At 39.8% G+C, this 15,809-nt stretch overlaps 1 protein-coding gene across 4 annotated transcripts in view; it reads right to left on the reverse strand.

Moving 5' to 3' along the window:
• Positions 1–15,809, reverse strand: part of CFAP99 (cilia and flagella associated protein 99) — a 71,545-nt gene that overhangs the window by 45,494 nt on the left and 10,242 nt on the right. For 3 of the 4 annotated variants that reach the window (XM_075930875.1, XM_075930877.1, XM_075930874.1), the window contains exons 3-6: positions 11,149–11,293; positions 7,588–7,682; positions 2,991–3,103; positions 363–537 (exon numbers count right to left, since the gene is read on the reverse strand). In XM_075930875.1, coding sequence (XP_075786990.1) covers positions 363–537; positions 2,991–3,103; positions 7,588–7,682; positions 11,149–11,293 — 528 coding nt within the window. The remainder of the gene's footprint in view (positions 1–362; positions 538–2,990; positions 3,104–7,587; positions 7,683–11,148; positions 11,294–15,809) is intronic. The other variant, XM_075930878.1, reaches the window with a different exon arrangement.

Here is a 15,809-nt window from a genome sequence, read left to right on the forward strand (position 1 = left end):
ATTAAATGGGCTAGTAGCAACCTATTAGGTTACATATTCAAGGGGCAAAAAATAAATGGTTGCTCCACTGGTATTTTTTGAACTGTAGGAGCCACCTTTTCGCTTCCCTCCCCTTCTCTTCTATAGAAGAGTATATGTGGTATGCTTAGAAAACACCTACTACACCAATTAAGCCAGTATGACTTATTTTCTACAAATTTAGCCTGGAACTCAGTGTTTTCCTGTTCTTTTACCAGCGTTGGTAGGTTTTCTTCAATTATTTTAGATTCAAATAACTTCAAGGAAGAGACTGCTAACCATATCCTTTGGTTAAGTACAAAAACATACAACTGAACATTGTTCAAATAATAAAAAGCACTCACAGGATGATGCTTCTCCTGTAATGGTATTGGCTCAGGTACGGGTATGGCTCGTGGCTTAGGAGTGGTCAAATCAAATTCATTCGGCTTCGTGACTGTCAAAGTCTTCACGGTCGTAACGCGATTAGCTAATTTGTCAGCAAGTTCCTTGATCAGTGGGTCTATTTTTGGCTGCCATCTTTAAAAATACTTGAAAATAGTATTTTCTACTTTTTCTTTCATACAAAATCATAATAATACTGTATCTGAGATTATCAATGATGCTGATACTTTTGTCTCTTCAGTTTATTTCCTTTTTAATGAATTGATCAATGGAGTCTGAATGACTAGTGGCACAGAATGGACATTCAAAAATGTTACTTCACTTCTTGAATAAAAGTTAGACTATTTCCAATAAAACTGTTTATCTGAGATGAAACAACTGTAATGCCAGGTAAACAAGCACATTGACAGTTCATTTTACAACAGTGTCAGAGAGCAAGTCAGAGAGGCAGCTATTATAAACAAATACATGCTGGCAGTTTCCTACTACCTTATTACCTTCCAGATATTTGCAGATGAATTACTTAATTACTTGCTCCATTATCTTCCCTGCTACAGAAGTTAAACTGGGGTTCCACCAAAGCCCAAATACTGAGTGGAGAGAAGCCTAAACTAGCCAATAGGAAATGCTGAGAATAGGGGTGGTTCTTAAGCCTCACCACTGTCAGATAATATGAAGAATCTGACCTAGACCATTGTCTGCCTTTACTTTTTTCATCTATACTTACTTTGTCATAAAGTCACCGAGACCTGATGAAATGCATCCTAGAATTCTCAAGGAGCTGCTAGAGGAGGTATCTGAGCCTTTAGCTATCATCTTTGAAAAATCATGGAAGTTGGGAGAGATTCCAGAAGACTGGAAAAGGGCAAATATAGTGCCCATCTATAAAAAGGGAAATAGGAACAACCCAGGAAACTATCAGTTTAACTTCTGTAGCAGGGAAGATAATGGAGCAAGTAATTAAGTAATTCATCTGCAAATATCTGGAAGATAATAAGGTAGTAGGAAACTGCCAGCATGTATTTGTAAAGAATAAATCATGTCAGACTAATCTTTCTTTGATCAGATATCAAGCCTTGTGGATAAGGGAGAAGTGGTGGGCGTGGTATACCTGGACTTTAGTAAAGCATTTGACATGGTCTCATGTGCCCTTATCACTAAACTAGGCAAATACGACTGATATGGGGCTACTGTGAGGTGGGTGTATAATTGGCTGGATAACCATTCTCAGAGAGTAGTTACTAATGGTTCACAGTCATGCTAGAAGGGCATAACAAGTCAGGCTCCGCAGAGGTCTGTTTTGGGACCAGTTCTGTTTAATATCTTCATCAACGATTTAGATGATGGCATAGAGAGTACAATTATTAAGTCTGCAGATAATACCAAGTTGGGAGGGGTTCCAACTGCTTTGGAGGATAGGGTTATAATTCAAAATTATCTGGAAAAATTGGAGAAATGGTCTGAGGTAAATAGGATGAAGTTCAGTAAGGACAAACAAAAAGTACTCCATTTAGGAAGGAACATACATTAACAGTAGTGTTGTGAGCGAGACACAAGAAGTCATTCTTCCGCTCTATTCTTCACTGATTAGGCCTCAAGTGGAGTATTGTGTCCCGTTCTGGGCACCATATTTTAAGAAAGATGTGGATAAACTGGAGATGGTCCAGAGAAGAGCAATAAAAATTATTAAAGGTCTAGAAAACATGACCTATGAGGGAAAACTGAAAGAATTAGGCTTGTTAAGTTTACAAAAGAGATGACTGAGAAGGGAAATGGTAGCAGTTTTCAAGTACCTAAAAAGGTGCTACAAGGACAAGGGAGAAAAATTGTTCTTGGCCTCAGATGATAGGACAAGAAGCAATGGGCTTGAATTGTATCAAGGGAGGTTTAGGTTGGACATTAGGAAAAACTTCCTAACTGTCAGGGTGGTTAAACCCTGGAATAAATTGCCTGTGGGCAGTTGTGGAATCTCCATCACTGGAGATATTTAAGAGCAGATTAGACAGACACCTGTCAGGGATGATCTAGACCAGGGCTACTCAACTTCAAAAGTCCCAGGGGCCACATAATAATAATACTCACAGCACATGCTGAGGGCCACAACTCAAGTGTGGTTGCATATACATGCGAATATATATGCAAATATATAAAAATAACTTCTTTCACACTGGCGGGCATGAATACAAAGAACTTCCCACGATGCTCTGGTGCTCTCAGCACCTCCTCCCTGGGAGCTAGAAACGCCAACATCCTGTTCTAACCAATCCGTCCATTTCCATCTTTCAATGCTCACCCCTCCTGGGAGACGTCTCACTGTTGTGGAGCATGTTCCCAGTGGAGACCATGTTCAAAGGATACCATCTGTGGGCCACGTGTTGAGCCCTGTGTAAACCCAAACCACAATGCAGGCCGCAAACATACAGGCTGCAGGCTGCATGTGGCCCACGGGCCATGTGTTGATTAGCCCTGATCTAGACAGTTCTTGGTCCTGGTGTGAGGGCAGAGGTCTGAGCTCGATGACATCTCAAGGTCCTTCCAGTTCTAGTATTCTATGATTCTATGAAATATATTGAATATTTAGTACTTACTCTAGTAATGGATCAATCCAGTTCTCTTTTACATAAAGAGAATCATATATCTGACTCCATTCATCTTTTATCCATGTACTCAAATTCAAGACATTGAAGAAGAACCTAAGAAACTAACAAGAGATTATTTCTTTCAAATTTAATGTACTGAAGACTTGAATTATATGAAGTACTAGACGATTATCCCCTAAACTCAATTAATTTTTGTTTTTTTGGAAAATAAAATGAAAATGTACGTACTTCATGTAAATCATTATTCTGGAGTGGGGCTGGGGATGATGGGTTTAGTATACAGGCTGCTCCAAGGAAAGAGGATTACCCCAGCCCTCTGTCACTGCAACAGGTTGGGATCAGATGAGTAGTGCCTCTCCATGGCCACTATAGCATCAGCAGGAACAGCAGGGGGTAGGAGTGCATGTTCATTGGCTGGAGCAGGTCCAGGTTCTTCTGCCCCCTGAGATCTCCAGCCAGAGTGAGAAATGTAGCAAACTGTGCACTTAATTATGGTACTCTCCTTTATTACGGGCCAGTGATTTTGGGAAAAATGCCAAATCTGATCTTTCCATCATAATCCTTAGAAATGAAAGGAATTGCCTGACAGTAACTAGAAAATCTTGCGAGACCTATACTTTGCTAACAATGGGTCTGATGTGGCCATTTCCAAGGAAGTACCTAGGGATTTGGTCTCATTTTTAACTATCGCACATCTAGAAGGATCAAATATCCAGGCAGCCTACTTCAATGACAAGAGGACTGCTCCACTTCAGTCAAATGGAATTCTGATATGAGCCTGTACACTTCTATATCATCCAGATGCCCTAAAGCATATTGGCTGACCAACTGGGTGACTGAAGAACCTAGTCCATTGAGCTCTGGCAAACGACAGACACTCCATTTAGCCTCCAAAGGCACGGGATTAACATGTGATTTTATTTGTGACTTTAATTTTGGTGGAATTTAATGGAATACATTCTTGTTAGCTCTACAGTGATGAGATATATGTTTTCCCCTAGCTCATGGGTTCCCTCAACAAGTTTTGCTGCTGGGGTGGGAGTGGAGGGGGGTGTGAGGGTTTCTCAAAAGTCAAAAAGGGAGCAAGATGCCGAAAAGTTTGGGAACCACTGCCTAGTTACTCTAGCAAATCATTCTTCCTGCATATGGGGGAATGTAGGATCCTCCCCCATGGAATCAATAGGTCTGATTCTCTACTACTTTGCATCTTGTATTGTCATTACATCTGTGCAAAGTTGGTGTAAAATAGTGACATGTTAGCACAGTAACATTTTACACTCATTTTGTACAGGTGCAAATATCATTACGCAGGATACAAAGCAGAAGAGAATTAGATCTAAAGTCACAGTATTCTTCCATAGTGGTGATGCACTGATGGCCTTATCTATATACTAAGTTGTACCAGTTAATCTAAAAGTGTGATTTAAACTGCTTTAATTAAACCGGTACTGATGTTAAAGACTGCTGCTCTTTGGCAGACTCCTCTTTTCTGAATGGACTCTTTCCTTCCTTCCCTTCCTGCATCTTTGATATTCCTCTCATCAACCAGCACACCCAATCAGGCAGCAATCTATTGTGCATTGTACTACGACCTGCTGGTTTGCCTCTGATTCACTGCTCTATCTCAGCTCCTTCTGACTTCAGGGCCTGGACCCCCTGGATCTTTGATTAATCATCCTCGGCATGGTGCTTGCAGCTACTGTTTCAAGGCAAATGAAACAATAATATACACCAATAAAAGATAATGAATCAGTTCTTGCCCAAGGCAGACCAAGTTTATAAAAAAGTAAGTTCAGATCGACTTTTAACAACTCTTGTTCTTGTATTGGCAGCAACTATTAGTCCATGATTTTCTAACTGCTATCTTTAGCAGGTGGGATGAGATGGGTGAAGTAGCATCTTTTATTGGACCAACTCCTGTTGGGAAGAGAGAGAAGCCTGTTTCCCTCGCCAGCAGAAGCTGATCCAGTAAAAGATACTACATCACCCCCAGGTCTCACTAATATCCTGAGACCAATATAGCTACAACAGTACATACATCTTTAGCAGGTGACCATTGTCCCTGGAGGCTTCCTGCTGCTAGTCCAATTACATATTGGCCACAAAGATTTCACACTCTCTTAAGGAAAAATGGGTAACTAAGTCATTATCAAACACCATGAGATGTTTAAAGTATACAGGGGAGTTGTGAAAAGTATAATTAGATGGTTGCTACTGTAATGTATATTTTAGTACCCAGTGTCTTAGAATGTGAGACAGAACAAAACAGATTCCTGGAGGCTAAACATAAACAACATATGACGTCAGTAGGTATTTTTGTGCTGATCAGTTATTGTTGCACAGCACTATAGTCAGCAAAGTGCTATGATGCCTTAAAAGTTAAGAGGTATCAGGCTAATGAATCAATACATTTTCATTCTATTTTCTTCATCTTTGACTCTCTTTTGTCCTTGTCTCTAACATATAACCCCTTCAATTTCCTCACACAGATAAGAATAATACAGATTAATAAAAACAACAGTAAGTCCTGAATGTGCAACCTATCAACAAGTCATCTTTTCTCATAAAAGGAATCCCACTGAGATTATAGTACTGGAACCTATCCTATTCATAGATTCAATGCTTAGATTCCTAATACTTAGACACATAGATTCCATTCAGACTGAAATATGTCTAGTATTCTTGATTATTATGCTATAATCAAAATACCCACCTATATACTGGTATGGAGTCAGGGCTAGCCTTACCATGAGGTGAACTGAGGTGGCCACCTCAGGTGCCAGATTGTGGGGGGGAGGGGACACCACTAAGACCCAGAGTATAGAAAATTGTGTCTGCTGTAGGTGCAGCAAAGGAGCATGGGGGCATCATTTGAGCTCCCCGCCTCAGGTGCCAAAATGTTGTGGGCCGGCTCTGTATGGAGTGAGAGTTTTCCCTCTCTCTATTTTGTCAGCATTTACAAATATGGATCCCATTTTGCAATTCTTACTCATGAAAGTAGAGCTTGTATAAGTAGTCCCTCAGACTTTTAAAAGATTACAGATATGAGTAAAGATTACTTGCATGATTTAAGAGTCCCACATTTGGCCCCATGATCTGGAGAAACATCTTTTATTTTTATTAAATAAAGTAAATATACATGAAATAGTATCTTGCATCTCAACTGAAAGGCAAGATGAACTCAGGACAGGAGGATCTGAGCATGTTGTCTGTATGACAGCATCCTCAAAATGTGTAGTCCAGAATTCTGCCTGACAGCCTCATGCTGTTGCTACGCCTGAAAATCTGCCTTCTGTTGTTTTTGTCCCTGTTGCTGGGGGACCAGCTGCTGCTTCTAAATCCTCTGCTGCAGGTGCATTCATATAATCTAGCATCACTCTGGAGACAAAAAAAAAGCTTTTCTGATGCAAGAGGAGAAAAGTGAGATAGTATAGTGATGACAGCCTGATAAGACACTTAGGCAGAAAAAAAATGCTACCAAAAGAAACTGTGTGGACAGTGTGTGGTACTACACCTCCCTTTATGGAATAGATATATTGTACACAAGGAAGGAGAAAATAAATGTTTATGGAGCAAAATAGTGTCAGGGACATTGGCACTTCAGCTATCTAAGGTTAAGAGAATGGAATAATTGAGTGATACTTAGTATGGACTGAAAACAGATGTTTTACAAAGTAAACTATCATTGATACCCACATGAGCTCAAGAAGTGTCCAGCCCACTGTGTTTCCCAAAGAACTTTTACAAAGAGGCCTGGGGATTGGAAGAACTTTTAAACCAAGTGTAATTTGTCCATAAGATTTTGGTAGTCTTCTGAGCCACTTCTCCTCTATTGTTATCTCTAACAATTAATGAACTGACTTTATGGAAACACTCCATGCCAACACCATTAGAAGCACTACACACCAGCCTAGCCTGCTCCCTTCTCTTATACAATATACTGTAGTAGCTGTGCTCATTGGAAAGGCAATTCAGTCACAATGAGTATGCAGGGTAATAAATATAAAGACAAAACAGATAAATCCCAGTTTTCTGAAATTTGCCTTTTCCCTGAATCTAAGTTAATTTATTGACTGAAATGCCAATTGCCCCAAAACTCAGTGTTTTGGCTGTCTTCTCAGACATCAAGAAAATCAGAGTCTATCTGTAGTACATCCATATAGTATAATTTTTATTGCGTCATGTGGAATGAAATCGTGAACAGAACATAGAGGTATCATGTAAATTAGAGAGGCTGTAGGACAGCCATTAATTGGACAAACTGATTGACAAGACTTCTCAATACCCATTTTAATTGAATCTTGACTGAGTGTGGTATTAACTGAGCATAACTATGGAAGTGCAGCAGTTTTGTGCAAGTAGAATGTTGATTTCCCATAATTTAACCAAAAGATGACACATTCATCTAGTGTTATTTAAATGAACTCATATGCTGAAAAGTTTAGAGTGAAAGTGAAAGAAAAACTTCCTAACATTTTTAAAATCACAGGAAAGTACTACAGATTCAAAAATAATAAGTAAACAATATGAAAACATGGTGTGATGTTAATTCAAAATTTTGTTAAAGTGAAATTACTTTCATTACCTTATGCATTTTAGCAACATCCAGAGATTTGACAATTCTACTGAATTGCTGAAGACCAAGCTCCTCCAGTTGAAAAGTGGCCAAATAACAAATAACTATAAAAAGACATATATATTTAAAATACAGTGGGCAATATGCTACAGAAGGAATTTATATTCATTACACTTTTGGGTATGGTCTATGAATGAAGCCATGTCTATGGCTGAAGCCAAATCCTGTGATTCACTTTTGGCACTTTAATAATTAATAACTTTGAAATATTTTTTCACTTTTGTCTGTATAACAGGGATATATAATAAATATGCAATAAGGCTATATAATAAATATGTAATAATTACTATTAAAAAACTATCCCTATTTGTTTTATTATTGTAGACTCTCAGGTTATTTCCTATTTTGTGCCGCATTCTCTGTGGTTTTAAATCAAGATAGCTCCACTGGAATTACACAAGCTGAATATCTGGTCTTTTAATGAGGGAAAAATACAAACCAACCCCACTTATTTGAAAGCACTGGGGTAGCTTTCAGAGAACTGGGAGTCTGCATATGTTGAATATCAACTCCTACAGAGTTTAGAAGTTCTGTAGGGCTAAAGCCAAACACCAGTTGGGCTTTGTCTACACTGCAGGGTTTTTGTGCAAGAAGCTTTTTGCGGAAGAGATCTTCCACGAAAACTTCTTGCGCAAAAGCGCATCCACACCTCAAAAGCACATTACAAAAGCTATGTGCTTTTGCGCAAGAGAGCGTCTACACTGCATGGACACTCTTGCACAAGAAAGTTCTGATTGCCATTCTCAGAATGGCCATCAGATCACCTGTGCTTTTTGTGATAGGCTCTTTTTGCACAAGAAACCCCTGTTGAGTGTCCACACACACCTTTCGTACAAAAGGGAGTTATTCCTCATGGGGAGAGTTATTCCTCTACTGGCAAAAGCCCTGTGTCCTGTCGATTTACTGTATTTTTTTGTGTGCAAAAACATGCTTGAGGTGTGGACACTCCATGGGTTTTTGCACAAAAGCGGGGGTTTTTGCGCAAAACCCCTGTAACGTAGACATAGCCCTAAAGATGTTCTGTGCCTTGCAGGAACAGAAGTTAAGGCAGGGCAAGATGCTGGGGAAGAAAGGGATCAAATGGGTACTGTGTCAAAAATTTTCTGACAATGTTTTTCTGTTGGAAATGCTGTTGCTTTGGAACTAATTTTTTGTGGCAGTGTTATACTTTCAATCAAGTTTCACTCCTTGGAAAGGAGCAAAAGGAAGAAAAGCATTCTGATAAGCTTAAAACATTCCATTTTGACATTTTGAGAATGAGACATTTAAACTATCCATTTTAGTACAATTTTTTTTATCTTAAAATTATTTTTTTTACTAAAAATTGTTTTTAAAAGTTTAAATCTAAATTTCACATTTCAACTGATTCAAAACTTTTTTTAAATTGCAGTCCCCACACAGCTATGAGCAAATAGAAGCCAATGAAGGAAAAGGCAGAGTTGCCCCCAGAACTGGCAGAAGCTGCTGTGGTATTTCTCTGATCCTGTGAAGCTAAGGAACCCTTGTAGTACACTGGTAACCCTAGGGAACATAACAGGAATTGGCTGATTTACCTATAGTTCCATATCTCAAATACAAAAGAATGTTAAGTATTAGTAAATCTTGACCAATGTGCTGGAGGCAACTCATACATGGTAACAGAGTTCCAATTTTCTACATGAGGTTGATAGATTTCCACTCCATACGGCTAAATGCAGTGCCTTGCATGGTGTCAAGTATCAGAGGGGTAGCCGTGTTAGTCTGAATCTGCAAAAGCGACGAAGAGTCCTGTGGCACCTTATAGACTAACTGAAGTGTAGGAGCATAAGCTTTCGTGGGCAAAGACGAAGTGACGAAGTGGGTCTTTGCCCACGAAAGCTTATGCTCCTACACTTCAGTTAGTCTATAAGGTGCCACAGGACTCTTCGTCGCTTTTGCAGATTCAGACTAACACGGCTACCCCTCTGATACTTTCCAATTTTCTGTTTTAGCATAGCAACACATTTAAGAGGTCTTAGTGGAATACTGATGTATCTTGTAAGAGCATTATTAAATTCAAATCTGCTCACACATAGCAACAGCCATGATAAGCAGCTTTGATAATCTAAGTGTCAATGAAGCTTGGCGAGGAGAGTCACAAGCAGCTTAGAACACTCTAAGCCAATGACCTTTAGACTCTCAACTTGTTGATAAGGGAAATTTTTCAATCCACTCCCCCCATATCATGATTAATGGAGGTCTTTGACTGGCCCAGTCCTGCCAATCCAATAACAATACTCAGCTTAATGGCAACATTTATGCGCTTCAGACATTGAAAAATGTAAGCCTTGTGTTTATGATGGAGAAGTAGTGATAATTAGGTATCATTTAAAACTGTCGTGGACGTACAAGGAATCTGAATAATGGTAGTTGAGGTTCACATTTAGGTATTAATTTCCTGAACTTGAAGTTTTCATAAATTAGCTTAATTTCTGAGGTCCACAATGGGTCTCAGACTATCTCTCTTTTGGGTACTTGGAAATATTTGGAGTAAAATATCTGCTATTCATGCTGAAGATTCTAGAAGACCATCTTCTATAGCTTCCTTTGTGGAATGGAGTTTATTTCCTCCCACAAAAGTGCAGTGGGAAGTGAAAAAGGCTGGACCTGAAATGTGATGAAGTAACTTGCCTTTAACAGAATCTAGTACCCAGCAACTGGAAGTGAACTTGCATCAAACATTATAGAAGGTCAAGAGATGTGGTTCAGATGCATAGATATATGTGTTTTGCCCACACTGTTGTGTAGCTACCAACAGCATGATGATATGTGGTCTGTATTGTGGACTTTTCGCAGGAGCAGTCCTGGAAAAGGTAGAAGATGGCTATCTCCTCTGGGACTGAGTGCTCTACTGCTGCTGAACAGAAGGAACTGTTGAACTGAAATGACATATACGGAATTTTCTTTTCTGAAGAGTTGAGAACTGGAAAAGCCTGAGAGATTGGACTCTCTTTGTTTTAATTTCTGCAGACTCCTATCTGTTTTATCACTAAAATGAGCTGAAGTCTCCAAGTGGAATTCTTCTATCAGTCTTTGGGACTCTGCAGCAAGACCTGATGACCTAACCCCTGAATATCTCCTTAGACCAATGCCAGTGGCCATAGCTCCTTTAGTAGAGTTTGAGATGTCATAAACTGCCCTCAGCACATGTGGCTATATCTACTTACAGGCTACGTCTACACTATGAGTTTTTTTGGTAGAAAATTTGGTAGAAAACATATTTTCTGCTGTTTCTTTTTGTGCAAGGGGTTTTTGCGCAAAAAGAAGCAGTATTTACATTTACTTTTTGATCAAAAAGCCCTTTTTTTGTGCAAGATCCTTATGCCTCTCCGGGACAGGCATAAGGATCTTCCACAAAACATTTTGTAAAGCACTGAGCAAAATGATAGTGCTTAATATGTAATTTAGTCATAACACTTGAACAACTGAAATAATGTATCTTTCTAATGTTACATAGTTACTCTACATTCTGTAACTTAAAAGTATACCTACCCACATAGAGATTGCGCTCAGAAATCAGGCAATGCTTTCCATCCCGAACAAAAAATGCATTGATTACTATGTCCAATACAGGTTTATATTCTATACATCCAGCTAGAGTGTCCAACACAAATGTTCCATCTGACACATTAAGAGTCTAGAGGGATAAAAAAAAATAGCAGTGATGAATGAATTCAGGGAACAAATGATTATATCAAACAACATTGACTGCAGTGGAGGAGACATAATTTTAAAACAATTTAAAAAATGCATACAACTTTTAAGAAGTTAAGGGCTTTTGTAAAGCAAAATTAAAAGAAAAAAACCTTTAACTTTCAGTTAATCTGCTGACAGGCATTTGAATCATAGAATCATAGGACTGGAAGGGACCTCGAGAGGTCATCGAATCCAGCCCCCCGCCCTCAAGGCAGGACCAAGCTCCGTCTACACCATCCCTGACAGATGTCTATCTAACCTGTTCTTAAATATTTCCAGAGAGGGATGTTCCACCACCTCCCTTGGCAATTTATTCCAATATTTGACCACCCTGACAGTTGGGAATTTTTTCCTAATGTCCAATCTAAACCTCCCTTGCTGCACTTTAAGCCCACTTTGAAGCTGCGGGGAGGATATTCTCAGAGGAAAGCACTGGAACACACTTCACCCCTTTGTCCTGTGTCTATGGGGAAGGTCACCCATTAATTTATTTACTGTTCACACTTAGTTACTTTTGTCCATACCTCAGTTTGTGAGGTGTGGCATTGCTTAAGGCAAAGCACAGTCTATGTATGGTAGATTGCCTACTGAATGTTTTGAGATTTGTATTTGGTAGTCTAGCAATTACTACACTGTGCATTGGCTACATTGAGAATAAATGAAATATTCAGGATGTCATAATCATCAGAAACATTTGAAAGTCTCTCAGTTATGGCCCTGAATTTTGAAAGTACAGTATTGGCTAATTCCCAACTGTTTAACTCCTTGCATGCAACCAGTTCCTAAGGGCATGGAAAGAGTGTCATTGGGTGGTTTGTGCTGAGAAGATGAAGCTAGTTGATTTGCTTGAAATATATATTAACTGTCATTACACCTTCTGTGGAAGAATCCCCCACTTCTCCTTGCCTGTTTTCCTAATGTACCCTTCCCACTATTGATTCCTGACTTTTGACTCTCCTGGGAACTAGCAGATGAGAGCTGGGACCGACCAGGCTGGGGCAGGGAGGAATGAGTACAATGCTTTCACCTAGGAGAGTGGGAAAAATAGTGTTAAGTAATGGGCTTGAGCTTTGCCAGTGATGGGGGAAGGAGATGGGAAGGTCTAGCAAAGTGTCTTCAAGAGATTAATGAGCAGAAAAAAAGATGGGAAAGACAAAGAAAAGAGGGTTTCTATTTGGGTGGTGAAAGAGGAAGAGAAGTACCCACTTTTATCCCTTGGCTGGGAATCCTTATTCTAAGTTTAAACTAATATTCAATGGGGGAGCTATTTGATATATAGATACAGCCCATTTTTAACTCCTGATTGTTGAACAGTAGTTTAGACAGAATTCAGCTATTTCTAGTTAGAATATACTCACTGCATGTGCGATCTGATTAGTTTATATTACTTCAAGCTTTAATTATACTAATTTCTAAGGGCCTAATCAAAGGTTCATAGAAGTCACAGAGAAGATATACACTACTGTATTTATTATTAAATCAATCTTAGTGATGTGTTCTGCACTATACAAGCATCATTGAAGACCTGGGTTTTTATTCAGGGAGCTCACAATCTTTATGAAAAATCCATCAAACAATACACATTAGACATTTATAACTGAATTTTTGTAATACCTATTATGAGAATCATGCTTCATGTGGTTTTTGTGTATAAAAATATATCTATGATTTTTTACATTTTTGGATTTTGCTTGGAGTGAGTGGGTAGCTCTGACATATATAATTGAACCAGACTAACAGAGAGCTTTGAAGAACTCTTGTGAAATTAAAGCCCGTACTGTGTGAGATGCCAATAGACAGGCTGATCTCAGCATACACTGTGGGGACAAAGTACTAGACCAGTGAAATCCCAATGAGAGCTTTAATTTTATAGCAGTGAGTTTTTTTAATTACACTGCATTTAAAAAAGTAAAAACTATTGTTACAAAAGTAACAACCCTAATTTAGGCAAGTAATTCTATTATGGTAAATGGGTTATTCACTGCATTGAAGATACTTGTATGTGTGGTCTTATTGATTTTTTTCCTTTGAAGACGTCCTTGATGGAATTGAATGCATACCATCCTGCTCAAATCCTTTGTGAGAGTTCTTCGTTCAGGTCTTGGAGCATATTAACTTCTTGGCCCAAATATATGTACTGTTCCACTTCTTCAATTTCTTCTCTTGTTATCGTTATTTGGGCTTTTTGTAAGACATCTGATCGCAGCAGTTTTGCAGCAGTTCATTTTCAGACCGACCTGACTGCTTTTCTTGTCAAGTCTTTGTAGCATGCTCTGCAATTGGATGGTGCTTTCGGCAATTAATACTATGTCGTCCGCAAATCTGAGATGAGATAATCGTTCTCCATTTATGTTGGCACCACTCCTTCAATTGATCTTGTTCATAGCCATTTCAAGGCATGCAGTGAATAGTTTCGGTGAAATCATATCTCCTTGCTTCACGCCTTTCTCAATTGGGATATGGAGGGGAGTTTCGAAGAGAGTAATATCTGTTGTACATCCAGTATTCACTTCCTTCAACAAATTGATGTATTGCGTGTTAATGCTCTGCTCTGCGAGCGCCTTTAATATTGTGTTGAATTCGACTCTATCAAAGGCCTTTTCATAGTCGATGAAAGCAATGCACAACAGAACTTTGTATTCCCTAGATCAGTGGTTCTCAAAGTGTGGTCTGTGGATCATGACAGTCTTACAGGTGGGCTGCAGCTTGAGGCTCACCCCACCCTGCAGTAGAGAGCCTTTGCTGGTACTCCAGCCCCATGTCTTTCCCCTTCCCTCCTCCTTTTCATGAGGTGGGAGTGCTAGAGCAGGTTTCCCACTGGGTGGGGTGCTGGGATGCAAGCCTTGCATGCCAGATCTGGCTTGCTAGGGAAAGAAACAGCTCCACATGCTGCCAGCCTTACTCTTCCCCCTCCCACAGGAATGGCAGCACAGGAAAGTACTCACCTGCAGGCACTCCCCGTTGCTTCCACTGGCCAGATGACAGTAATACTTCCCCTGAAAGAACAGGTATGCATTTTGTGGGGAGTCCTGGACCTTTTCTTAACATTTGAACATCAAATTTCCTCAGTGGCCAGGAGCGCTCCAGCAGATGTACTGCCTTCTGGTATGTTTCCGGGTACAATTTAAGGTCTTGGTTATGACCTATAAAGCCCTAAATAAGTTGGGACTGGGTATTTGAAAGACCATCTCCTATATGAACCCACCTGGGGATTGAAGTCAGCTAGGGAGACTCTGCTCCATGTTCGTCCACTTATGGAGATAAGGTTGACATCTAAGCGGAGCAGGTCCTCCTCAGCCTTTGCCCCTAGGCTATGGAATTCTCTCCCCCGGGACATTTGCCTGGAGCCAATGTCAGCACTGTTTGGGCGCCAGGCCAAGGCCATCCTTTTAACCCATGTTTTTATTGGTGTTCAGGGTGTGTGTGTGTGTGTGTGTCCCTCCTCCTGAGGTACTTTAGGAGGTTTTATATGTTCCCCCTTTGGGAACATATGAAACCTGTATTTTACAGGTATGTATATGTCTTGTCTTTTACACATATACATAGACAGAGAAAGCTGCCTCAAATATTTTAAATAGAGAGGTAGGTTTAAAATATTCTAAATAAATAAAATATACCAATGCTAACTCTACTCCCCCCATGACTAAAGAACTTTGTAGCAACACCGAAATCCACAGATGGTAGGAAATTAATAACACAGTTTAAATAAGGACTGCTGGAGATCAAGTAGATAAATAAGTTACTATCAGAATTATAAAGTATTGACTTTAGAAGAAGAATCTATTTTTAATGAAAGACCTTGTACAATACCGCTTTGGAATTTAACTGATAGTAAAGCAGAAAATATTTTAATTCTGACTGTCGAGAATGCCTATGACACTGATAAAAGGCAAATGGCAGGTTATCACATACATAGGTGCTAAAGTCTGTTTTCCCTCAGATAACAGCCCACTATCTACTATATATCTGAGATTGTCTGTTTGATGGAGAACCTCTCCTAAACAGTATATAGCTTCCTCTTATCGTTGCTTAAAGCAAAGTAAAGGTTTGGTTGTGCCAGGAAAATGGGATTGTTTTTCAGAAAACCATACAGAAAAGAGACAGAATCATCAGGCAGGTGGAAGGGGCAGGTTGGGGGCAAACCCTCTGTCTAGAACTGTGCCAGACTCAAGCCTCCCACCCCCCATCATCCTTTAAGGAAGGTAGGGAGTCTGAAGCTTCCCCCCAATTCATATGGGAACACTGCTGGCTGTTCAACTTTGTCAGGGAACAAGGGGAAAGCGAACAATTTGCTGCATTCTTCACTCTGGCTGGGAAAAGCAGATGGCAGAGGAAGCTGGGCCTACCCTGCCATGGAAAGGTGCATCTCACCTTGCCCCAAGCTGCTGCGGTGACAGAGGGCTGGGTTAGTCCTCTCTCACTAGGGAAGCCTTCATACTGAATCCCTCATCCCCAGC

This window comes from Pelodiscus sinensis, chromosome 5, assembly GCF_049634645.1.
Source record: "Pelodiscus sinensis isolate JC-2024 chromosome 5, ASM4963464v1, whole genome shotgun sequence".
NCBI classification, from domain to species: Eukaryota; Metazoa; Chordata; order Testudines; family Trionychidae; genus Pelodiscus; species Pelodiscus sinensis.